This window comes from Corapipo altera, unplaced genomic scaffold (genome assembly GCF_003945725.1).
Source record: "Corapipo altera isolate COAL_440 unplaced genomic scaffold, ASM394572v1 56, whole genome shotgun sequence".
NCBI lineage: Eukaryota > Metazoa > Chordata > Aves > Passeriformes > Pipridae > Corapipo > Corapipo altera.
This window is the reverse complement of record NW_020884896.1, coordinates 11,306,251-11,331,845: the sequence shown is the minus strand read 5'-3', so window position 1 is coordinate 11,331,845 and position 25,595 is coordinate 11,306,251. Positions and strand designations below refer to the sequence as shown.

Genomic DNA, 25,595 nt, shown 5'->3' with positions numbered 1-25,595 from the left:
ATGTGCCTTTGTAGCTTATGATGATGATGATGATGATTCTTCCATAATAAGATTTTTGACACAGCAAGGTTTTTTGATTTTAAACTAATCCTCTTATATAACTCAGTTACGTTCTTTCTCTTGTCCTGAATATTAATCTGATTTTCAGATACTCTTTATGGTTTTGTTTCTGATTTTTTTTGCATTCGCGGGGATGAGATTCAACTGATTACAATAGTTGTAGATGGCAATCACCTGATCAAGCATACTGTTGTGATCTCTTGAAGATAATCACTAAAAATATATCTTCCTTAATCTCCTTTGCTGGATAAGAGAAAAAGAGAAGGATTGGAAAGGGCAGTGTGCCGTGGGTAGTGGACCGACTGCATGCACTACAGGTTGCTTTCCCTACCTTCTTCCGAATAGAAATGCCTTCTTTCCCCATCTTAAACAGCTTTGGGAGGCTGTGTGGATCAGGTGAAGAACTGGTGCTGGAAAAAGTGAAATTTCGAAATTCAGTCAGAAGGATGTCAGTAATTGAGGATGGGAATATTGCAGAGGTCTTATATCTCATTCCTAAGCAGAGCTTGCTGAAGCAACTGCCCTACTTGAATCCAGATGACTATTACTTGTGTGAGCAGTTATTTGACACTCCTGAGGATCTGGGTAAGTGAAGACTGGCATTGGATCTTGATTTTTGGTTGGTGAATAGACTAAATTGCTTTACAATTACCTTATTTTTAGCATAGCAGCAAGATAGTTTATGACAGTAAGTGTGTTCAGCTGTGGAGAAATATTTATCACTGACAGAGAGGAAGGAAAGAAGAATAAAAAGCCAAATTAGAATCTGGATAGTCAAAAGTAGTTGATGGACATAGATGTGGCTCTTTCTATGTGGACATCCTGGGACAAATGGGACCTTAAACTTCAGAAGTATTTAAGCTAGAGAAGTACCTTTTGAAAGCACAGCATGCTGTAGTAGTGTGTTCTGAGCTTTCCTAGGTGGTCTGTAAAACTATATTCTCTTTTGTTTGTTTTAAAGTTATTACCAAGGAGTATCATTTGAAGCTGCCTCATTCTTGAATTGGAAGAAGTGATTAAAAGTCTTTCTGTGTTCACCTTCTTGTCACTTGTGAATTTAATAGACTTCTGTTGTAAGTTTTTTCCAGGTACCTCCTTTTTCAGCATAAGAAATCGTAATTTATTTAGATGCAATTTGTGCAGGAGTCAGTCCATGCCTTTGATTATCCTTTTATATGTATTTTGCTAATTCTATTATAACCCTTGGAAAACTGGGGACTAGAACTGCGTTCAACATGTATCATAATGAGGGTATATGTACAGAGTCCTAACAATGCTCCTTGTTCCTCACGGTAGTTGCTGAAATTTGGTTTTAATTAACATTGAACACTGGTTTATTACTTAATAGAACTATCAGTGGTGGGAGAACTTATATCTGGAATTCATCAGCTTAACCAATTTGTTACAGTCCGTTACAAATTTAAAAAAAAAAGTTTTCTGGAAACTCCAGTCTGTGAAATTGGCTATAAATGTTAATCTGAAGCTTTCAGATAAATTTCAAAGATCTTTTTTCTTCTAGGACTTGCTTTATGGACCTCAGTTTTCATAATCCAAACTGCTTATGTGCTGGAATTTTGCCTATACTTAGAAGATCAAGAAAGCTGCCACATACTTGTCACTCTGTGCAGCTCCTCAAAATGTTAATACTGGTTGTGTTTGGTAGGCAAGTATTCTTCAAAGATTTACTTTGGTATATGTCACTTTTTCTTATGTGCAAAAGCTTCTGCTAGTCAGCTCTGTATCCAGTGAATTTCATGCTGTAAGAATAGAACTGTCCAAAACCCATATGCTGTTTCAGATAGTTACTGCTTCTGAGTAATCATTTTCTTTTTAAAACAAAAATTTTAATTAAAGTGTTGCTAAAACATGAGGCAAATATATAATATAGCTGTGAACTAGAAAAAGCAACTATCATTCTCCGTTGCCAGCCCCCCCAGTGTTTCACATTGGTATTCTGGAGAAAACTTCTGCAGACACATTAGGCATTTTTATAAACCACAATTTAGAGGTGAAAATTATTTGAATGAACCAGCTGTATGATCAATCCATGCAGGGCTCCAGAGAAATTCTTTGCTATCGTAGCAAAGTGGGAGCGACATTTTTGCACATGTGCAAATTTCTTCTAATTTATGTGGGGTTAAACAATCTAGAAATCTGCAATTCTGTAGTTCTTCACTCTGTAAGCAATTACAAAGACAGGGGGACAGGTTCTGTTTAGCATTGTGCTGCAATAGATAATGCAAATAACCACTGGGTTTTTTTTTCCTTTCATCCTATACAGCATGGGTGCTACTGTTCAATAGGGTGGATATGGTGGTCCTGCTTTCCAGTGCTGTGTATAATGCTAACTGAAAGGTTGCAAGATGTCTGGTGTCCCATCTTCCTCCAATCTGTGAAGCAATTGGAATAAGAATCTCATCTGCTTAGAACAAAACCAGTGGAATGCTTTTTGAAAACCGCCTGCTTGTAAATGCTGTATGTGACTTTAAGATGCAAAACACGTAAGACTGTCTCTTAGGCCAGCTTGTGCTGCTTGGGGATTATAGTCCCTCAAGTACTACAAGATTTAGCAGCTTATAAACCCTGCTGGAAGACAAGTTTGCTGTCTCTATTTGGCTTTGCAAACAGAGATTAGAAATTACATTGTTCAAGGCATTTGAAGACTCACTAATTATTTTCGTTCCTGATTGTATGTGGATAATAACCATCAGGAAAGCCCCATATTTTAGGTTTTTGGAAGGTCAGGAATTATCAACAGGTGCAGAGCTATTTAGTGGTCAGGAGGTGAGCCTTTGGAATCTCATCCATTTAACCCATGACTTGCTTTTACTTAGGACTTGTATCCTGAAATTTATCCCCTTCATAATGGGAATGTTGGAGGTTAAACCTATCTCATAAAGTTAAATGGTAGCATCATACTGACAGTTAAAAAATACTCTAAAAATGGAAGAAAACTTAAAATAAAAGGAGTTCAAAAGCAGCTTTGAATCACTGAAAGGACCCTCATTTTGTATTTCTCTTGATTTCATTTGGCCAAAGAATGATGAGCCACCTTCCCTCCTGTGTGTAGGGGAGAAGGTAAGGATGCTTCCCATTAGAGAGGTTGCCAATCATGTAGTTTGCTGCAACAAAATCTGTCTTAGCCTGGTTCAGGACATGGCTTTGATTTTCTGAAGGCAAGACTGTGGAAAAATGTCAGGACTAGTAAGAGTCGAAAATTGGTTGCAAAAAGAGCAGTGGAATTTTAAAGAGAAAATTGGCTTGAAACTGTGTGATGTTGCTTCTTGTACCAGATACTGTCATCTGTCACTTGTACCAATGACACCTTATGCAACCCTCCAAACTGATCACTCTTTGGCTGCCACAGTGATACACACCTGAGGGAAAGGAGATATACACCATATTACCTAACTGACCTCTTGTAGGACTTTAGTACCTCTTTATGTAATGGTCTTTATTTAAAGCATCACTTGTGAGAATGGCTGCTTCTGTTGGATCATGTAAAGGAAGACAGAAGGAACTAAGAGGATGAGAAAGGCATGTGAGGAATCTGGAGAGCAGGAAAACAGCCCAATTGGGAGATAGGAAGCAAGCTGGACTGGTGGAAGAAAATCTGTGAAGCACCAAGGTCCTATTTACCCTTCACTGGGTAAAACAACTACCTGGGTAGCCAGGACCAAAGAGTGGTGCTGAATGAATTTAAGTCCAGTTGGAGGCCACTTGAGGTCACTAGTGGTGTTCCCCAGGGCTCAATAATTTAATGTAATAGTTTAATGTAATTATTTATGATCTGGAGGAGGGGATTGAGTGCACACTCAGTCAATTTACTGACACCACCAAGTAGGGCAGGAATGTAGATCTGCTTGAGGGCAGGAGGGCTCTACAGAGGCATCTGGACTGGCTGGATCAATCGTATGGGGATCAATAAGATGAAGTCCTGAGTCCTGCACTTGGGTCACAACAACCCCATACCCCATTCAGAGAAATGAAACCAAGCTGGGGAAGGGTCTGGAGCACAAGTCTGATGTGGAATGGCTGAGGGAGCCTTGGAGGTGCTTAGCCTGGAGAAAAGGAGGCTCAGATAGAACTTTATCAACTACCTGAACAGAGGTTGTAGTGAGGTGGAGGTTGGTGTCCTCTCCCAGGTAACAAGCCATGGGAAAAGAAGAAATGTCCTTAAATTGCACTAAGGGAGGTTTAGACTGTATATTAGGAAAATTTTTTCACCTGAAAGGCTATCAAACATTGGAATAGGCTGCCCAGGAGAATGGTGAAATCACCATTCCTGGAGGTATTTGAGATGTGTAGATATAGCACTTAAGGACATGGTTTAGTGGCAGACTTGGCAGCATTAGGTTAAGATTGGACTCAAAGATCATTCCAACCTAAAGCAGTCTATGATTGTATTGCTCTTTCCTTGGAGGGGATGTAGAGAGGGAGGTGGTGGTCTCTTCTGATATCCAGTGACAGAATGCATGGAAATGGTTCAAAGCTGCACCAGATAAAGTTTAGACTTGACATTAGGAAGAATTTCTTCATTGAGAGAGTGGTCAAACACTGAAATGGGCTTCCTAAAGAGATGGTCAATGCCTGAAGCCTTTCAGTGTTTAAAACATGTGAACAATGCCCTTAACAGGCTTTAACTTGGTCAGCCCTGAATTAGTCAGGCAGTTGGAGCAGATAATCATTGTAGATAATCCAGTTGAGATACTCTATTCTTTTTTATTCTATGAGAAATAGTAGTCTGATTTTTGATAGTAGTCTGATTTATGAGAAAGAAGGTCTGATTTTTCTGTGTGTATGTTTACAGAGAGGAGGGGTCTGAGAGGTGATATGAGGGAAGACACAGAGGCAGAGTGTTCTTGAGAGGAATGGGCTTTACAACTTTGAAATAAAATGTCCAGTTGTAAAATACTAGAGGAGGATAAAACATTGGAATCTTCACATGCCGTTTTACATTTAAGCTCCCACATATCAGCTTTCTTGCATTAGTAGGGTTTTCTTGCTGGCCTGTAGCAAGAAAGCTGGAGCCCCCAGTCGGGGAAATGAACTCTTTGTACCCCATTGCCATTTTCCGTTCCAAGGAGTGCCCAAGATCACCCTAAAGGATGCAGTTTCTTTAACACCAATCCCTATTGTTACTTGAACAGAAAGAAGGAAATCACAAATGAAAAAAACCCAATTCTTATTTTAATCTTTGGTCTTACCTGCTAATGGTGTTCATAGTAGATCCCCACAGAATGGATACTTGGTGTGACCTACAGACTTAGGATTTTAGAGGTGCTGTGTGAACTTGTCGGGTGTCCAAAGCTAAGCAATCTCAGATGTGGCAGGTGGTGATGTGTGAGAGGAAAATCCAGGTTCTGTTGGCATTGTAGTAGGTGGTACTTTTTAGATGCAGAGAGGTGCTGAACAGACTGCTCCTGTACTGCAGATAAGGTGGTTCTTTTTGATAGCTTTTCAAATTGATTCCTTCAAGTGAGCAATCTCTCCTGGCCTCAGTCCCTATAATATATTTTTTTAATAATGCTGACTTATATGATTGAACAGGGAGCATGCTTTTAAAATTTGTGGTAATACAGATTTAGGAACATTATTTCATCCTTCTGCAGGACAATGTCTTAATTCAAAATAGTCCTGATAAGTCACGTGAATGGTTTTAAATTACCCAGTTGAATTTCAGAGACTAAAAGTGTTAAGCATGGACTAGCACAGGTAAGCAATGGAAACTAACACAAACTGATCCAGAAAAGTACATGGAGGATAATGATGCTTACCACAATGTAAATATAAATTAACTCTATAATACTGCTGCCATTCTTTTTCTGCAATCTTATATATATATATGTATATTCTGGGCTGTGCTATATACAGCGGCCAGATAATTTTTCTCTGTTCCTGACACTGAAGAGAACTCTGCTGGAAGCTGTCTCTAGGTTTGAATTGCATTTTGAGAAAAGTGCTGATAAATTGGAGGGAAATTAGTAGAACACAGAGGGAATGGTATTAGCAAAAAAGACTTATGAGAAAAGATTAATGGAATTAGGTTTGCTCAGTCTAGAAGAGTAGTGATAAGTGAGGGATTTAGTCAATCTTCAGATGAGTAAGGGATTCTCAAATGGAGATACGTTCTGCATTGTCCTGAAAAGCACAGAGAAGTATCCTTGTGAAAATTACTCAGTAGCCGTTTCATGTTGAGGAAAAAGTATAACTGAAACTCCATCTCTGTTAGGTCCTAATAATCTTTGGTTCTCTAAATATGCACAGTTAGCTTGGTTTTTTTTGGTTTTTAATGAAATGTAAAAAGAAAAAATAATCAGTTAAGCTCAGTTCTTCATCCTCTACCCATTTGCAGTATCTCTACTGCAATTTAATCACTGCCACATTTTTACTTAAAATATTAGAACAATTAATAGCTTCTTAACCCTTGGCTTCCTGTTTCAGATTTCTGGCAGTCCAGTGCTTGGATCAGTCTAAGCTAATTGGCTTAGTAGTAAATCAGTGGTTTAGCATTAATCTGCATTAAGGGAGCATCATTCAGAGCAACTGAATTCACCTCTGTAGGGCTCCACTGTTCCCTCTCCTAAATTTTTTGTTATCTGTAATCCCCTAAACAAGAGCAAAATTGCAGTTCTTACTGTTACTAGGTGCTAGCAAGAAAGATGAGCTAAATCAGCTGTAAGTTGAAAGAAATAATGAAAATGTTGTGGTTCCCTCTGTGCTATGTGCATAGGCAATAGCAACAGTGTGAAGATTGTTAAGAGGAACTGAGGCAAAGATCTCCCTTGCTCTATAACTCTGTAATACCAACAAGTGCAGGCAGCTCTGGCTGGAAAGCGTACACTGTGGCTGCACACTCCCAGTGGTGTTTACAGGGAGTCCTGCTTTTGTTCTGTATCTGATGGAAACTTCCTCCCCATGTCCGTCATTTGCAATTGAATAACCTTGGTATTTTAATCAAACAACCTGGAGAGAAATACCGCCCCCTTCCTGGGCAGGGTTGCAGCAGGACAGCAGCTGTGGCTCCCCTCCAGTGCTGGAAGGGGCAGGGGAGCGGGGTGTCCCTCTTCCCGCGGTCTGGGGGCGTCCAGAACCAACGCAGCCTTTGCAGACAGGACGGATACAGGTAAATCTGAAATGGAAGCTGGTCTCGAGCTGAAGAAGTTCTGGTCTTTCTGACAGTGGATAAAATACTGGTGGCACTGGGATGGGAAAAAGAGAAGTAGAAATTGCTATTTAATCTGCTCTAAAAGCTGTTCCTTGGGCCTTCTCTACTTATCCAAAAGGTGAAATACTGGGAAAACTTCAGAACAGAGAGAAGGGCATAGGAAATGGCTGTCATCACTCACTGCAGCTTTGATTTTGGGGCATGGAGGGAGAAGAACAGGAGTGAGAGGCTTGGTGTCTGGCTTCCCTTGCTTCATCCACTCCCATATGCTCCCTATGTACTGGTTGAGGAGGAGATGAATACTTATTGCTGTTGGCTCCTTCTCCTTCTTTATGCCTGAGAGATGGCCATATCACTAAGTAGACTTTTGTATGCAGGGACCTTAAAAGTGGCTCTTAGTTTGAGAGAATGATGGATGCTTGGTAGATCTCTGTGGGCAAATGGCTGTTGGGAGGAGAAGGGAAGAAAGCGAAGCAGGGATGTTCTTCACCCAGGTCATGCAGACAAGGTGCAGCTGAGAGGGAAAGAAGATGATGTTAGAATGGGTGATTGTGATTACAGGTTTTGCATTATCCTGCTTTTGATTTTTCAGTTATTTTCCTTTAGAGAGTGTGTCTTTATGATAGGATGCAGAAACATGTGGTACCAGGGGTTGTTCATCATTGATTTGTTACCATATGAATTAGGCAGTGCAGCTGTCTGTGCAGTTTTCAATGTGAAACATAGAACCATTAAACTTTAAAATGCAGAAAGCACAAACCAAATTAGCTTATTAGTATAGATCAGTACTCAGAAGATTCCATATTGTTTATTTCTTAAGTTGTCAAACTCTCTTTTAAAATATGTGACTCTTTCCTTTGGAGCAGCAGTAATAAGCCCTCTAGATTGGTGTAAACTGACTGTGAGCAGCAGCAAAATAGCTTTTGTAGTTATTGTTAAAAAATTCCAGTTGGTCCAGAAGTTGGAATTACTTGGTTTTGAATATCAATTTGTTTTATGTTCACTTAATATTGTTATGGTGATCCTACTATTGAAACGGCAGCAAATAATTTAAAAGAAAGCTTCAAATATCTTAAGTTTTTTCACATTCAAAAAAGTGACCTCCCTAGCTTGCAGATAAAATCAGAGCCACTCCAGAAGCTGGAGTGAGGTGATAAAAAATTTATGTGTTGTAAAAGCTTGTTTGGATATATTAATGTTACACTGTGCAGCCAAGTTCTATCTATTTGGAAAGCATCTTTTTATCTTTTCTTTGAGCTCCTCTGTGGTTCATTTGGTAGGACACTGGACTGTGAAATACATGTTGGGAGTGAGCTACATTTGCAGGACAGATTTAGGTGCCTTTTTTGAGAGTCCTATTTATAGTTCCATATGGAATCAGAAGAGAAGGAATTTTTCATTTGGCATAGTGAATATTGGTTGGTCCAGTTTTAATGTAAGGGTGTTATGTATCCAGTATCCACATAGTGGGTTGCCTCACCTTCAGGGATGATGGACTTGCTTTGCTGTTCTCTATATTTTTGAGACATATGCTAAAAGTTAATGTTTAGTGAGAGACTCTGTCACGTCTCTTGGCACTGCAAAGCAAATAACTTGTTTCTTTACTCTGGAAATTAACTGATTGGCAGGAAGCTGCTTCGATCTGGTGTTTCATGGACCTCTCAGGGAGAAGTTCTTTAGAATAGTGAGTCTTTACTGCATTCCTGCTGATTTCACTGAGCAAAAACCTCCCAAGACAGGCTGTGGGGGTTATTCTACACAGTTAATCCAATTCTGAAGTGGATTTTCAGTATCAAATCTCCTTAACCTTAGGCATGCACAGTAAAGCATGACACTTGCATATATGCTTTCCTGTTGGGGATTCCTGCCTTCCTGCCAGTTGTGGTTTTCAGCAGTAATTGTGGTTACTGTCAGTGATGGTTATCATGTTTTTATCAGCGACAGTATTGGTTGGGATCATGATAAATTCCATTTATAGCAGGTGAATAGTGATGATTTCATATGGTAGTTTTTAAAAACAATATGAAGTTTAAACCGTTGTCACTAGATCATATTACTGTACTACAACTCAGTCCAGTGCCAAGTGTGCGTGCACAGTGTAAAAGTTGACACAGGTGTGAAGAAAGCATGGTCTCCTTTCTATGGGTTAGCAATAACATAAGCCATTTGGAAGCCAGTTGTTCTATCAATAATATAAATGTTTGTTCAGAGGTTAATGTTTGTACATACCTGCAGTCAGAAGATTACATTCTGCTGGTTCCACACAGGGCAGCGTGGTGAGGAGGTGGGGTTGAGCAGGACTTGGCACCCTAAGACTGTTGCACAAGCTTCAGGATGAAGCTGTTACAGAACAAAAACTGTGGAAGGTGTGGAAAGGTTGTAGGATGAGTATCACAGAAGAACTTCAACTACAGGCTTGGAAAGACTTGGGTTGCTCAGGGGGTAGGTAAGAACCTGGAGAGACAACAGGTCAACATGCACCTTACTAAGCACCTTGTCTTTCTTGAGGAGCAAACACAGCTATTCACATTTATTATGGGGAACAGTTTGGTCAGGTACAGGCTGAGTTCTGCTCACTGGATTCTGGCGAATCTGAAAAACTCTCCCGGCACCATCGGCTTTCCTGAGTCAGTTGTCTGTCGTATTCTTTGCTGCAGTCCTTAAGGAGCACTGCTGCTCCAGCTGCTTCCAAAAGATGGAAAACCTGTCAGCTGTCCACGTGGCTGAGGGAGAGACACCAGAGGATTGCTGGAGGAGGGTATGTTCAGGAGAAACAGAAGCCAGGAAATACTTAACTATATAGTTTTTGAGAGTGCTTTCCCATCAGGGCACTGGGACCACTGCTGGGTCACAGGGCTTTTGCAAGAAATCCCATATTGACATTATTGGTTTTCATCTAAGCAGGCACAGTTAGGTCAGGATAACAATTAGAGCACTCAGGAGAGAGTGACATTTCCTTCCGGGAGAAGGGAGCATTTTACAAAATGCCATAATCAAGACCTCGGAGAACCGATGGCTCTCAGTTGACCCAGGTTGTACAGTGGTTAAGCTGTGGGAGCCTGGGGCAGCCTTTCTTGTCGAAACTGTTTGTTCCAGGCTTTTTGCTGGAAGCAAGGACATTAAACAGAGGGTATTTTCCTGGATATTGTTTAGTAGAGCAACTTCTCCTCTTTCCCTTTCTGTTTTCTGCCTGACTTTTTCCTTCGTTGGTTGATGAATGGGAGATACCAATCCGTTTTGAAGAAATTGTATAAAAACTGTGTGCTGATACTTCTGAGCCATGATCTCATCTGTGAAGAATGAGTGCAAGATAAAAATATGAAAGCCAGCTTTTAAAATGAGAATAACAAACCTTAAATCATAGCTAAACTGCTTAGTATCTTACACATACTTTTGCAACATTATCAAAGTACAAGAAAAAGCAAAACAAACTGCTTTAACTCTTTCCCTTTGTGGAGTGATCTCAGCTCTCATGCCTCTTGCTGAATGCACAGAACATTTTTCACTGGAAAATAGCAGCAACATAAGCATGTTGTTTAGCTATAGTGTACTTTGTGACTCTTCCACCCGTGCCGTGTTCAAGGGAGACTGTTTGTAGTTTGTACAGTGCAAAGGGTGTTTAAAGAAAAGGGGTTGTTTTGCTTTCCTTTAAAATATACACTTCTAAATAACAATAAGTACCAGGAGATTTTTTCTAGAATTGCTGTCTATTCCTCTTTCATCTCTAGTTTAGGATATCTGAGTAGATTCTGAGTTGTACAGCAGGGTAAATTTTAGTCTTCAGGCTTAAAACAATGAGATTAAAACCAAAAACCATCCTGGGGTAAAGCGATTTTGTTTACAATACTAACGTCTGCTCTTTGTATCTCTTTACTCAGGAGCAGATTATATTTGACTCCTAAATCTCCAGCATAATTTACTGCAGTCTGTATTTTTAAATTTATTTTTATGTGCATGCTGCTCTAGTCTAACATTGCAGCTTTCCTGGCTGAACGATGTGAGGAAAGGCTATGGGTGAGATGAGATACAGCAGTGCTAATCTCTAGCACATGTGAAAAATGGAGGAATGGACTCAGAGAACACAAAGTCCAGATACCAACAGGCAGCTTGTGTCAGCAGCTGCTGGAACAAAAAAATAAATTATAATCATTGCAAGCCTTTTGAGGGTGTCCGACGACACTGGAAGGGGTTAACAGTATCCATGGGTGTGTGTCCACAGGCTGTGCTCTGCACATCAAATCAAATATTTATGAATGAAGGTCATATGTGCCCCTTTCAGGGGGCTGTCCCCTAACTGTTTACAAAATACTGCTTGAAAAAGAACACGGCCAGGTTGAGTTACAACCTGACATCTCTGATGTGTCAGAAATGTGACATAATGGATTATGCCTCAGCATTGGTGGGGTTCAGCCCAGCTCCCCACTTGAGCCTCAAATGCTATTAATAGTAACACACTGAGTCATAGAAGCAAGAATGTCAGACTGCCTGGGCTGTGCTGCTCTTACACGTTAGACTGCTAACAATAGAAGGCCAGCCTAGATTTGTTAGAATAGAATAACTATTTTTTTCCAAGCATGTGCCTGTATCTCTGGCTATCTTTTTCTCTCTCTTAGTGATTTATTTATTAAAGACTGTCACTGAATAAGAGAGATCTTACGGGTGAGGCAGACTGGCTTGTTTGATTTATTTCCGTTGTTCTGGGTGGCATTTATACAAAACATTTAGAATTTATTTACTGCAAATATTTTTAACGCTGTGTGCGTGGTCTGATTTTTTTCCAGCAGGTATCAGCCATCTGCTGCTCTGTCTGGTTGATGCCTACAGCTTGTTTCTTTACATTAATATCTCTCTCCCTACATATAGTAGCATTGAGAAGGAATTCCCTTGTGGAGGTGTGAGCAGTATAATTGTAGGGTGCAGTATGAGTGTAATTTCACTTCCATCATGTAATCTAAAGCACATTTTGCACTGAGTTGTGGTCAAGTTGAAGCTATCGTTTAGTGAATCTGTCCATAATTTAGTGCTGAATATCTTTACATTTGACCCAGTTCTCTGCTGCTGAGGTCACCTCTCTGTCTTTTGCAAATCAATTCATCTCCCCTTGTCATTTTCTCCACTTTAAACCACAAATACTAAAGCTTATTGTCTAGGCAAAGGTGTGATGGTGTAGGTTTGCACTGGTGAAGTCACTGGTAGCTAGCTAAAATGAGGAATGAAGTAATTTATAAATAAGGAAAAAGTGGCATATAGTAGCAGTGATAGAAGTTCCCCAAAGTCTTGATGCTAACAGTATATATGTATTAAATACAACTGGTTTTTAATGGCCATTCAGGGTTTTGATTAGTCATATTTCCAATATTTTCTTCATAACTGTGAATAAAAATATGCTTATAAAAGAAAAGCTTTGTTTCTTATTGGACTCTGACACACATCTTTTAACAGAAAAGAGAACCTTGCTGTATGATGATGAGTCTTGACAATATTGTAAAGGGTTGGTCTGTTTGTTTTTCAGCATCAGCTTATTGATCAGTCATTTCTCAGTAGAGTTTAGTGCCTTGAAAACCATAAATCGGAAGGACAGTTTGATGCCCAGATTCGACACTGATGCTTTGTCTTGTTGGGGATATGTTGGGGGGGTGAAATTCCTGTGTCAGTGCTGCTGTTTCAGTATGCTCCTCTCTTCTCAGTTCCATGAATACCTACAGCTATCATCTCCAAAGAATAACTTGGGCATTATATTTTACAATTTCAGAATACAACACTTTGACCCACAGCAAAAAACTTGTCTGTGACACTCCTTGGCTGTGCTTCAGAACCCACTGTGTGGTGGCGGTTCTCATTTTTATTATTTTTATTGTTATTTCAAGTAGAGAATAGAGACGGTCTTCTCATCTTGCCCAGAGTACAAGTTACTCTCTTTTGTACTATGGTCAAAAGGCATTAAGACTATTTTTTAGCATGTTTTGTGGTCTAGCAATTGCTTTAAAGGTAAATCCAGGAATGGATAAACTGCTCACCATAGAAATGCCACTGTGCTGCAGCCTCCCTCAGCATTAGCCTGTGTTCATCTTGTATTTCCCCTGTTGATCTTGGCTCAGTTCGAGTAAATAAAAGCATAGGAAACTCATAAATACGACTTTAGCTTTCTGTGTGCATTGGAACAGTTCTCTTGTTCTCCCTCACAACTCCTCACTTGCAGCCTTTTGCCAGTCATTCGGGAGCAGATTACATTGCCAGCCCCGTTTTGCGAGGGCAGAGGAATGCAAGGTGGTGTCAGTGGCTGGAAATTAGGGACGGTGGAATTTAGCATTTGTTCCACAGCGGCAGCTGTAGCTGGTCGCTTCAACACAAGGGGCAGAATCCAGGAGCAGGGTATGAGCTGCCATTAGCCATAGGAAGGGATCACAGTGGAAGATAAGAGGCACAAGAAGGAAAGAGACGAGTGATGAACAATCGGATTTGATCAGACCTTCTGGGAAATCTGACCGGGGGAGATAATTATCTGGAATAAGCTGCCTGTTTTCTTTTTTTTTTTTCCTTTTTTTTAATTTAAATCCACCTCAGCCAAACACTGCTGGAAAAGAGATTGTGTTTAAATTACTTCAGCTAATTCTTGCTGCTTCCACTACGAAGAAAAATTGTTTGCCATGGTGAAAGAAAAAGGTAATTATGTTTATTGATAGGCTGGAGCTGGAGCAACCTAATATGCCAGCCATAGTCACCTGAGGTTTAAACCTTCACATTTAAAATGAGCATGCTGTGATTGGCAGTTACTGTTTTCCTTTCTATAAAAATGGTGTGCCAAACCCTGCAGTGGATTGCATTGATTATTGATGTACCTGCTTTAATAAGGCTAGAATCTGAAACACACCTTATTTAACATGTCTGCACAGCTGGGTTCCTTCTGTATGTACGTTTGTTTGGGTTTTTATGTGATTTAACCCAAGTTTGCTGTTTTTTACCTGTATTTGCTACAGTTCAAGTAGTTTTGACCACTGAAGCATCTAGTTTGAAATTTTAAAGATAAGCATTGATATATTCAGTTCTGGGCTTGAGAGGGTATATTTTAAATTTTAATGAATAAATGGATTATATGAGATTTTGCATAATGTTTGAATTTTGCAACAGTAAATTAGATATCAGTTTCAGTTACCTATAGGTAACATTTTAAACTTCCTACATAAGAATTTGCTAGTTAAAGAATTTAGAAATGGGATCTTTCCTTGCGGTAATAGTGGTCTATATCATATTATAAAGAAGTGAAATACATTCTGAGTTGTATTTGAGTAGTGGGTTGGATGTGGTTTTGGGGCATTACATTATCACAGATAGATTCAGACATAGTTGCTGGTTTGTGAAGAGGAGGGTCTGTGTTCTTTACTTTTGAGGACTCTGTAAAAAATAATGTGGGCTAAATTCAAACGAGGGAAGAAACCAAAATAAGAAGTAGTAATGCTGAGTGAAAGTGGGCAGTTTTACAAGTCTGAACACCCACAATGAGACTTTTTTAAATGTTGTAAATGAAAAAAAAAAGTGAAATTAGCTTCATAGATGATTAGATTGAGGAGACCAGGACAAATGCTTCAGTAGCCTGCCATGCTATGTCATAAACATTATACAGTCTATTGATAATTTTTGTTGATGAAAAGCAGCATAAATATTATTGACTGCTTAGTAGGTTTAGGATCCATTGCTTCAGATTTACAGGATCATTTCTATAATGTCAACCATGAACTGTTGACCTACTACCAATATCAGTAAGCCATACCAGGATGGTTTAAGTAGCAGTTTCACCCCAAATCCTTGAAACTGCAGGTTTCACAGTCATTTGAATGAACTATGTCAATCATCTTTTCAGAAAAATAAGTGTATTATCATTCAGCTTATCATAACTGTTGCTAGTTTTCTAAGATGTGTTTGAAAATAGGGATGCTGATTTTCTTGAAGTGTACATAAAATACATCTAGCATTCAGTTTTGATCCTTATATATGTTTTTGTGCCCTCCCCCAGCTGATGCTCAGTTGGTTGGGTTCCCTGTGTTACATGGGGGTTGTACTTAGGAATGCTCTGTAAATACAGTATTAGAGTCTTACACCATGAAAGCTGTCATATAACGGTAACAACATTAAAACAAGCCTGTTATTTTTGTAAAAAATGCAAGGCAAAAAGCCTCCTAGAATAGTGGGAAATAAATGGTTGAAAATCTGCAAAAGACTTGTGTTTAAATTGCTGCATTTCCTTCTCCCCACCAAGTTTAATGTATTATTTACAATGGCTATTAATATTGATGTTGGATATAAATATTTTTTTTCCTGTTCACACAGATAATGGACTAAAATAACTAAATGCCCTCTTTAATTTTGATGTACAATTACTGATATTTCATATCTCGTGGCTGCAGAGTGAGAAAGGATAGTATCTATTAAGTAGTTTGATTTTATACCGTATTACTTCCAAATAATTTCTCCAACAATATTTTTTAATCCTTTCATTTCTTCCTTGCTTTCTTTTCCTGGTTTTTTTTTTTTTTCCTCTTTTGTTTTGTTTGGGTTTGTTTTGTTGTGTTTTTTTCTTTTTTCCCTCCCTTTCCTTTAGTCGGCAGGTCAGGAGTTACTGCTACAAATGTCACTCTCTGCAGTGATACTCTTGCAAAATGCAGTCAGTACAGTACAGCTGGTACCCTTCCTTCCAGCCACTGCCTGAAATGCTGTTTGAACAGGCTGAAAATGCATTCAGTCCAGTGTCATTTCATAAACATGTTAACTAGGCACTGGAGGGGCTGGTTTCAACCAGAAAAATCCAACTCCAACTCAGTGAATTGCAAAACGGTTAGTAACAGTTTTTAGCAAATTAGCATGCTTCATTATGCTCATATTGTAGAATGATTTCAGTGTCTGCCTGGTTAGTTCATACACAAAAAAAATCCTGAGGCCAGGGTGTTTTCTGCTGACACCAAATGTCGCTTCCTAAATTATGTCTGACTGATACCACATTTTCATGTCTCTGACTGTGTACTTATCTATTTCCAATTATGAGCCCTTATTATCTAGTTACTGAGCTAAATTATTATCACTGTGTTGCATCCAAGGGTGACTTTGTATCGTTTAACAGAAAGTTTACATGTACGTATGTGTATCTTGTTATTAATTCTCTTCTACAATTTAAACCACATATTGAATAATCTGCATTCTTGGTGCTTCTATGTTAAGGACAGTGTGTGAGTTGAAAGCCTGCTAGCCAGGTTTCTGGGTGATACAAGTGTTGCAGCTTCATTTTTACCCTCATTAGTTGACATAAACCAAGGATTTAACCCTGATTCTTGATTTCTTGATAAGAAGACTGTCCTAACATTCAAGTGCTAGTCTGTGAAAGCATATTGGTAATCAGCTTTGTACCTGATGAGGTCTTGGGCTGGATCATCCATGGGCAAACCTATGAAAGTGGATTAGTAGCTGTTCATGCCAGACTTCTGCATGCTTGGAAGGATAAAAGGAGAAAAGAGGAAGGGTTGAAGATTTTTTGGATTAAGGAAGCAGATACAGAGGCTTTATGATTTCTGTTCTTCACATACTGATTCAGTTGAAGGGAAGGTGCTGGCACCTACTGGGTACCAAGTTGCAGTGAGCTAGATCATGTTTCCATGTTCTCACAACTATCTCTGTGGGTGTCCGCTTGGTGCTGGCTTTCCCAGTAAGTGAGGCAAAAGGTGCAGTTCACCAAGATGATAACTGTATTTCCTGTATCATTTGGCCCATGGTCTAGTTCAGTCTTGCAGAGAGATTTAATTCTCTGTTGTTTTTTCTTCATACTTTTGATAAAGCGTGGTACCGATACCCCTTCAGGGTTATGACCAAGGGGACTGTTTTTATGCTTGCAGTAGCTCCAGCCTTCTTCTCTTCCATTTGCCCATCCCAAGAGCTGTGAGTCTCCAAAGAAGCTTTTAATATTTTCCTTTTGTGGCAAATGGAGCTGCTTTAGATGGGATTTTCCTTGAAGAGCATGCAAAATGGTACCTGTCTGCTAATTTAAAGGTGTTCTCTACTGGGAACAATGTCTCTCTGGTGTTCTCTGTGTTTGCAGTCTTAACTTTTATTCCCTGTGTTAATCAAGAAAATGTTGAATAATGGGATTTGGGTCCTAAAACTGTCTCAGTGTCATGATTGTTAATGAAACATAGTCTTGATCTGAACTCATGACTTTGGAACTTTTAACCCCAGGTGACCTGGGATAAGCTCCAAGTTTGTTGCTTTTGGAGCACATGGCAAAATTACGCAATCACACATTGGCAAAGAAAGGGCTGGGGAGTTTTTTTTTTCTTTTTGCTTCGGTTTACTTAGTTTCAGATTTAGTTCTGCTTGACAGTTTGCTTTTGGGGCTGAGCATTTGGGGTTTTGTTTTGATTAAGTCAGTGTGCTACCTCGTACAAGCCACAGGGCATTTTATAAATATGCATAGTAGTAGATGTTAAAAAAATTCTCTTGTAGTTAAAAGTACTGAACTGTAGAACAGTTCGGCTTTAGAGGCTCTTAAGGTGACCTTGGGGAGGTAATTTGATCTCTCCTTGTGTTAATCTCTAAAATGAGGATAAGAACATTCCTCTTGTCTGCCTTGATTATTTGAATTAGAGGTCTTTGGAGCAGAGAGTTTCTTTTGCTTTGTTTCACAGCTGTGACAAGGAAATCATAGTCTTGGGATTTAACTACTTCTGCTTGTACAAAAAAAAAAAAATCCAGTGCTATGTGAGTATCTTATAAACATCTTATTACTTTTTAAAGACAAAGCAACTGTAAGAGGATTATGTTTCAATTGGTAAAATTATGGTATTGCTTGTCCTGTACTTTCTCTTTCTAAATATATTTTTGATATTAGGTTTCAAATTGCAGTTCTGGTGTACAGCATTGATACTGAGAGAAAGAAAATAACCAAGGAGATGCCAGCTCGGGCACTGCATGTTTACTGGAGATTTTACTCTTTTTTTTTTTTTTTTTTTTAATAGCACTTAGTTCATGAGTGTACAAATATTCATATTCTAAGAGTTGGGCAAGCACAATGTGCAGTCTTGCCATGCCTGATCGCTTCCTAGTAGTGGAATTCCATACATTCCTTGCATCCTAGCTGCACGTAGAAGCCAGCTTTCTGAAGATATGATGGCAGCTTGTTTATACTGAGAAATGGGACAACTTTTGCTGTTGATCTCACTGGAGGGGAGGGATTAGTGGTTTTAGTCATTAAATTTAAGACCACAGAGTTCATGGGTTCACGTAGCAGTAGAGGCAGTTAAGCTGTTCCTCCATCTGAAACAATGAGTATTGTGAGCCAAAAACCCCATTTTCAGTAGGGGAGATTCAATCAATTTCATTTTTTCACAATTTATAAAGTTCTAATTACTGATTCTGGTTTTGAAGATAAAAGCAAACCAACACATGCTCAGAGGAGTACGCCTCGGCTTCTCTCTGGACATTTCTCCCTTCCCCTTGCTGGTCTCCAGTCCCTGTCACTCATTGTACTCAGTGTCTTTGGTGAGGCAAGGGTGGTGCAGGAGACTGATATCAGTCCACTGTTGCTCCTTTTTCCTTACTCAGTTATTTCTCCATAAGTTCCTCTGCTGGCTGCAGTCCTTTAATAGTTGTACCTCCTCTTGAGTCTCTTCTCTGTTCATGCTTGGGACAACTAGTTTGCCTCAGCATTTCTCCAGCCCTGCTGACCCTCCTACCCTGACATAATTTTTGTTTCTCTTTTAGCTGTGCTTTCATATCTTCTCTGCCCTGGTGTTGTCTCCTGTGTCTCACAGAGTCACAGAATGGGTCAGGTTGGAAGGGACCACAGCGGGTCATCTGGTCCAACCTCCCTGCTCAAGAAGGGTTGTCTCAGAGCACATGGCACAGGATTGTGTCCAGACAGGTCTTGAATATCTCCAGTGAGGGAGACTCCACAATGTCTCCAGGCAACCTGTTTCAGTGCCCATTCACCTGCACAGTAAAGAAGTTCTTCCTTACATTCAGGTTTATATATGTATACATACACATCTCTGTTTTGCAGCATCCCTGGTGCTCTGGTATTTCTCTTGCATCTTCTGCTGTTTGTCCTTTCCATGTTTGCCATCTGTTTGTATGTATAGGCTTTTGCAGAGGTGCTGTTTGCTCCTCTGTTCTGTTTTGAAGTGCAGTGGGTCAATTTTTCCAGTTGCTGAGTTGGTTGGACCAGCTGTGACCAGCACAATCCTATACTTGGCTACCTCCTACACAAGTCACCACTGCAACACCCTCCCTATTGAAGCCCTGCTGGTTATGGTGAATACAATTGATTAGACTAGAAATTATATGGTTACTTTCCTTGGATGAGAATTCAGAAGGCACCACTTTTAAAGGTAGAGTCTTGGCAAAGTGAAATTGTTTAAAATACACTAAACTAAAGAAATATTTTTCCAGAGGGGAGGTAGGAATCTTGGTAGGAAAGAACTTGCAGGTTAGGATGATAATTTGGCCTCCCACTGTAGGAGTGTCAGTTCGTTTTCTGGAAAAATTAATGCATACCAGGGGAAAAGACCAAGTTCTACTAATCAAAATGTGCTGTGCCCTTTGGGTGGGAACAGGATTTTTTTTCTTGTTTGTTTCTGGGGGCAATCCATAACTAATTTAAAAAGGATTATTTATAACAAAGTCGATTTTCCACCTAGAGGACAGTCAGTATCCCCAGAAGGATGATTAATCCTTGCCTTCGTTCAGCTTGGATAGTTTTCAGGCTCACTAGGGATCTGGCTGAGGAGAACACTTAGGCATTGTCTTAAACCTGTTCTATTCAGCAGAGTGCCTTGTTGAGTCTAATTGAATCACTGGGATTTAAAGCTAAGTGAGTGTTTCAGTGTCTTCTCAAAGTTGGACTCAATTTTTTGAAACTTTGTGATGTTTTTGAAGCAAAATCGTGCATTTTGTGTTGTGTATTAGCTGCATTGTTGTGTAAGAGACAACAAGATAAATAATTCTGGATTTTTTATGGGCTTATCTTAAAGTACTATAAACCCATAAATGACAGAAGTCTTCTGTAGGTCATGATGTACATTGCCTATTATTGTATTCCATATAGACAGGAAAACAGAAGCAGGAAAGCTAAGGAATCCCCTCAAAGCTACAGAGTGAGGAGCAAGTGCTAAAATGAGGGTCAAATCAAGTAGTGCCAGCTGTTCAGAAGTGAAATGTTGTTGCTTTTATGCTATGCAGGAGACTAATAGGCAAGGTTCTATAAACAGTGTCAGCAGGGTGGGTAGCTCCCTAATTCCCACTACTATTAGCACCACTGCAATATCACAGATGTTAGTATAAACTATATGGCAATATTATGGAACTTTGTTTTCAGAATCTTGTTCAGAAGTAGGATCTTAAAATTATATCACATTAAGGAAGTGAACTAAATATAAGTACAGCCTTGCAGACTAGTGAGAGTTATTTTTTATTACTTCTTTATCAAAGAAGCAGTTGCATATTTATTTTCTTTTCTGCAAAGACACCAGAAAACAGGATTTGATAGACTTCAGAGTACCTACTTGCTATCCAGCACTCGAAGTGCTGTCCAGAGGAACAGGCTGTATTCAGAAGCACTGTATTGGTCAGTACTTTCTCTGTGATAGTCCATTTACCATAGAGTGTTAAAAGTTACAGAATCACAGTACCAATAAGGTTGAAAAAAACCTCTGACATTATAAAGTCCAGCACTGTGTCCACTCTTTTCTTAAACACCTCCAGGGATAGTGACTCCACCACCTCCCTGGGCAACCCATTCCAGTGTCTCATCACTCTTTCTCCAAAGAAATTCCTCCTAATGTCCAACGTAAACCTCCCTGGCACAGCTTAAGACTATGTCCTCTCATCCTGTTGCTGAACTTTAATAGCATTTTGTTATTTATTGTTGAAATAATATCCCTCAAGAAACTGACTTCTATGCTGCCAATGTTTATAAGGTCTGGGTGCCAACGTGGGCATCTGAGCGTAAGGCAGGGCCTCTAAAATGTCTGGTTTATCAGCTCTGTACATGGCAAACTATCCTGGGAGTCAGGAGCCATGTGGAAGGTTATGTTGCTCATGAATGTGGGTGTCTAGTTTTAGTTTGAGGCTGTTTAGCTCAGCCCTTAGAAATGCCAGAAGTGAGGGAGGTACTGAATGGTGGGCATTTACAAGATCCTTGATTGAAGGAAAGTTTCTAAGTGTGGGGCACAGAGCTTCCGTGGTTTAAAAGTGTTAGCTGAGGACAGGTCTCTGCAAGGGTCTTGTACAAAACTCTTGGTGAAGTTCATGGTGTTAAGGGAGGGGAGATTTTACTACAGATTCTGTTTTGAGAGTATCTGGGAGACCACTGACTTAAGTAGATCAGTGTTCCTCTTCAGATAATCTCAGGGTAAACAGTGGGAGAATTGGCTTTTTAAAATTAGCATTTTTATATTGACTTACCTCAAAAGGGAATTTAATTCATTTTACTGTAAGGAATACTCCTGCAGCCTGAAAAAAGGAAGCATAGGGGAACTCTAACGAGTTTGTTGCTGCGGACTGGAATCCCCTCGTGTGTTGTTTGGGTAGCTGAGGGGCCTGTTTGACATTTGAGTGCTATTGCAAGTAACCACCAGTCATCAGTAACCCAGAATTTCCATGCTGTCTGGAAAAAGAAATTGTTTTTTTCTACTAATTTCAGCAACTTGCTTTCATGCAGCCTTGAGGATCCTTGAGGATTTGCAGTGAATAATGACACTTGTGTTTATTCATTGTTGTCAGTAAGGTTTTGATGGGGACATCAAGTGATGTGTATGCGATGGTAGCTCAGAGTACTCTGAGGAGCTCTTGAATTTCCAATTACCCCTGTCCTATGCTAGAAGAAAGCCCAACCAAAACACTGTTTTGAAATAGTGACTGATTTTCTCATGTATGGCGGGTGTGTTGAAGGCATAACTCAAAATTATTTTGCCATTTACAAGGCTGATAAACAGTTGCTACATGTTAGACTCACAAGTGTTAGGTGTGAGAAGCATATGCTTAGCATGATCCTCCAGCCCTTCAGTAAGGAGTTTTGAAGGGTGAGTTGACTATCTTGAAGTACTGTCCCTCAGTAAGTTGGTTGTGTAACTAAGTGTAGAGAACCTTTGTGGATGTGATGAAGATCGATAAGGGCATTCTCAAAACATCAGATAAGAGTCTGGGTTCACTGTCTTCTTGTCACCCAATTTGTATCGTGATCTGTCTTGTGAAAAATTACTCTGTACTGATGTAGAAATATGGCAGACAAAATTCACTTTGTGCTTCTTCCCTTTGGTTTGCTAACCACTAATTGGTAATCCATCTGTTAATAATCACACTGAGTAATGCAGGAATGGAGGTTTTGATTCAGACTGGCTTGACTTAGTCAACATTTGTTTGAACATCGTCTGTTTCTCAGCATGTCTTAATTTGCTGCATACTTCATTGGAAGATTAGTGCCTTTTCATTACTGAAAATAGTTTTAAAACTCCCTATTGCTTTTTCTATTTAAGCTTAAAACAACTCCTGATAATACTCAGTTAACAAGCTGTCCATGACTCTTCTTTGAAAGGATTATAATTTTTCTTAAACAATAATTGTTGTGTAAGATATGTCATGTAACAAATATAAATGGAATCATTTTGCCAAGTCATTTTGTTCTTGCAGTATAGATGATGCTTTAGAATGTTTTTTGTTCACGTACCAAGTAACCAAAGGCAAACACATGTGGACAGATGTGGTAGAAGTTGCTCCTTCATTTGCTTGCTGTTGCTGTTATAGAGAATGACAAATACTTCTAAATAGGCTCTGATGCTTTTGTATTGAGAACAGCATCAATAACACTGCTACAGTTTAACTGAACTGGAGCGCTGAGTTAGCCATGGGGTGTGTTTCTACCTGACAAACTGAGAAAGCACTCAGGCTCCTGCTGGGTTTGAAGCAAGAGTAGGATATCCCAAGGTTACTGGGTAGTTAGGCAAAAGGGCCTACTGAGACCTGGTAAGATTTATGCTTTGTCACTGAGAAACTGTGGAAATCTATAGACTATCAGAAGCTGTAGTGTGTCCAGATAAGGTTATAACCCTTAAATAAACACAGCCAAATTTTATTAATCTCTCAATCACCATCAAAAGCATGGCAAACTGGATTCATCAAACATATTTATTTTAATTGCAGAACCATCCACAGCTATATTCTTTTTATGTGCGTTGTAGGTCATTTTTTCAGATAGGATCAAGTAATGCTAGTGTTACATATTTTACTTAATACTGAACCATTCATATGCATAAATCTTTATACAGCTGAGGCCTTAGGGCCTGATCTTGCAGGCTGTTCTGTAGGGAATTAATTGTGGTATCAAAGCTCTAGGTAGCAGGGAGGGATGGGAGGAGGATAGGAAACAGCAGGAAAAAGAGCAGAGAAAATAAACGTGTTTGCACTTGTGTTCTGAAACTAGGAAACAAATGGGATTTTTTTTCCTGCTGTATTTTAAAGCTCATTATTTCCTAGCCTTTTTACATATTTGTATGTATGTGGCACAAAGCTTTTTATTTTTGTTTGTAAATAACATAGGAGTCATCTCACATGGATTTTAAGCCACAGTTATGTTTTGGGTTATTACCTGGCACTTGTATCTCTAAATTTTTGTATTTAATTCTGTTAGCTGCATTAGTTCCATGCATGTGTTATGCATATCTAAAAATAGGACAGTACTTAAATACTGGTTTTCTTACTTAAAAATCATATATGTTTCATCTTTTATTTTTAAAATTTGGGTTCTGGTATTGAAACCTTTACATCCTATTTTCATGCAAATAAATTTTGATATCTTTACTTACAACCTTTTCTCAAATGTTTTTCTTGTGAACAACCCTAACCTATAATCTTAATTTATGTAGTTATACTTGTTAATGTCTTTATAGGTTGTTTTTCCTTTAAATACATTTTTCAAACTAGCAATGCACCCCTAGGGTGGACATGTGGCATGTCTACTGTTTTGTGAAAATCTTTTAGTTGCTGCAGAACCTGTCAAGAGTTGTGGAGGATGGGGTAAAAAGAATTTATACCAGTCTGTTCGTTACTACTTTACTACTTTGCAATCAGCCCCATGTCTGACCATGAGATGCTGTTTTGAGGATAAATAGCTCTGGTGTACTTTGTTTATTCTAGCTGAAGAACTGAGGCTGAGAAGCCTGTGTTATGGTGATAATTGAATAGGACACATAAGAAAAGTATCAGTTTTTCTTAGGTCTTCTCTTTGTTAAGTAAATAGATGGTAAGACCAGGGACAGAGGACTGGGGGGGTTAGTAGTAATTCTTTGTAGACCTAAACCAGAGCAGACGTGGGCTATGCTATCCATCTTTACATGATGTTCTCTCAGAATCCAGCTTTCTCTCCTGCACTGTCCTGCTTGCTAAGCTCTAACTTTCATCTCACCAACACCCCAAAAGACAAGAGTATGAGGTAAAATGGGGGAGAGTGTCTGGAGCCTTGCCCTGTCACTATGAATGCACTCATCAGCTGGTGTGCTCTCACGTGGATGTGAGTGCCAAGCACCACCATGATGAGGGCAGTGACTTCTGTGGTGCAAAAAGAGATACTGTCCTACCATGTTCCCATTCCTACTGCAGTCCTGTTTGTCCTGTTTACATCTGCTGTTTTCAGCATCAGACCAATTGCAAGGGGAAAGTGGCAATACTTTTATGGAAAATATGAGAAGACATTTAAAAATCATGGCAAAAAACTACCAAGTTTAAGATTTTTTTTTTTTCCGCCTTGTTTTAAAAATAGCTACTCTATAGACAGCAAAACTAGTTTTAAGACAAATTGGCACACTGTAGGAGTAAGGCAGATAAATTTACAGGAAGAGAGAGCTTTATAATGATTCTTCAGATCTGGTTTGAATGACAGTAGCATGAGCAGTCTAGGATTTTCCCTTAGGCTTTTTCTTACATGTGTAGGCAAGCAGCTCACTAGTATCTCTTTATGGGAGTGCCTCCTTCCAGGATTTCCTGGAATTCCTGAAGATCCCTCTCTGATACCTGTGGCTAATGACTGCAGTAACGTTTTTATCAGTCTCTGACAGCTGGGAGGTTTGATTTCAGTCTAAGTCACTGTTGGTCACCTTAGTTGATAGGATTCTTATAGATTTGAGATTCAAGAACATTCTGCAGATAAGCAAAATGACACTGCATTTTTCACCCCTTCCTTTCAATAGGTATTTCAGTAAATCCTCCAGTCTCCACTGTGCTGGACTTTTACAAAAGAGGAATTCCTTGGAGACTGTGCTGGTTATAGACAGACAGGCTTTACAAACCAGAGGTTACAGACATTCACCTTTGTGAGAAACACAAAGGGTGGGAGAAA

The 25,595-nt window shown here is 39.4% G+C and overlaps 1 protein-coding gene across 22 annotated transcripts in view; it reads left to right on the top strand.

The window, feature by feature from the left end:
• ABLIM1 (actin binding LIM protein 1) overlaps window positions 1–25,595 on the top strand; it is a 199,220-nt gene that overhangs the window by 62,582 nt on the left and 111,043 nt on the right. For 3 of the 22 annotated variants that reach the window (XM_027648233.1, XM_027648226.1, XM_027648227.1), the window contains exon 1: window positions 330–645. The exons of 5 other annotated variants lie outside the window; for them this stretch is intronic. In XM_027648233.1, coding sequence (XP_027504034.1) covers window positions 408–645 — 238 coding nt within the window. In that variant the 5' untranslated portion in view covers window positions 330–407. Of the gene's footprint in view, window positions 1–285; window positions 646–17,854; window positions 17,969–25,595 lie in introns of those variants that run through there. 14 more of the 22 variants (XM_027648235.1, XM_027648229.1, XM_027648232.1 and 11 more) reach the window with 10 other exon arrangements.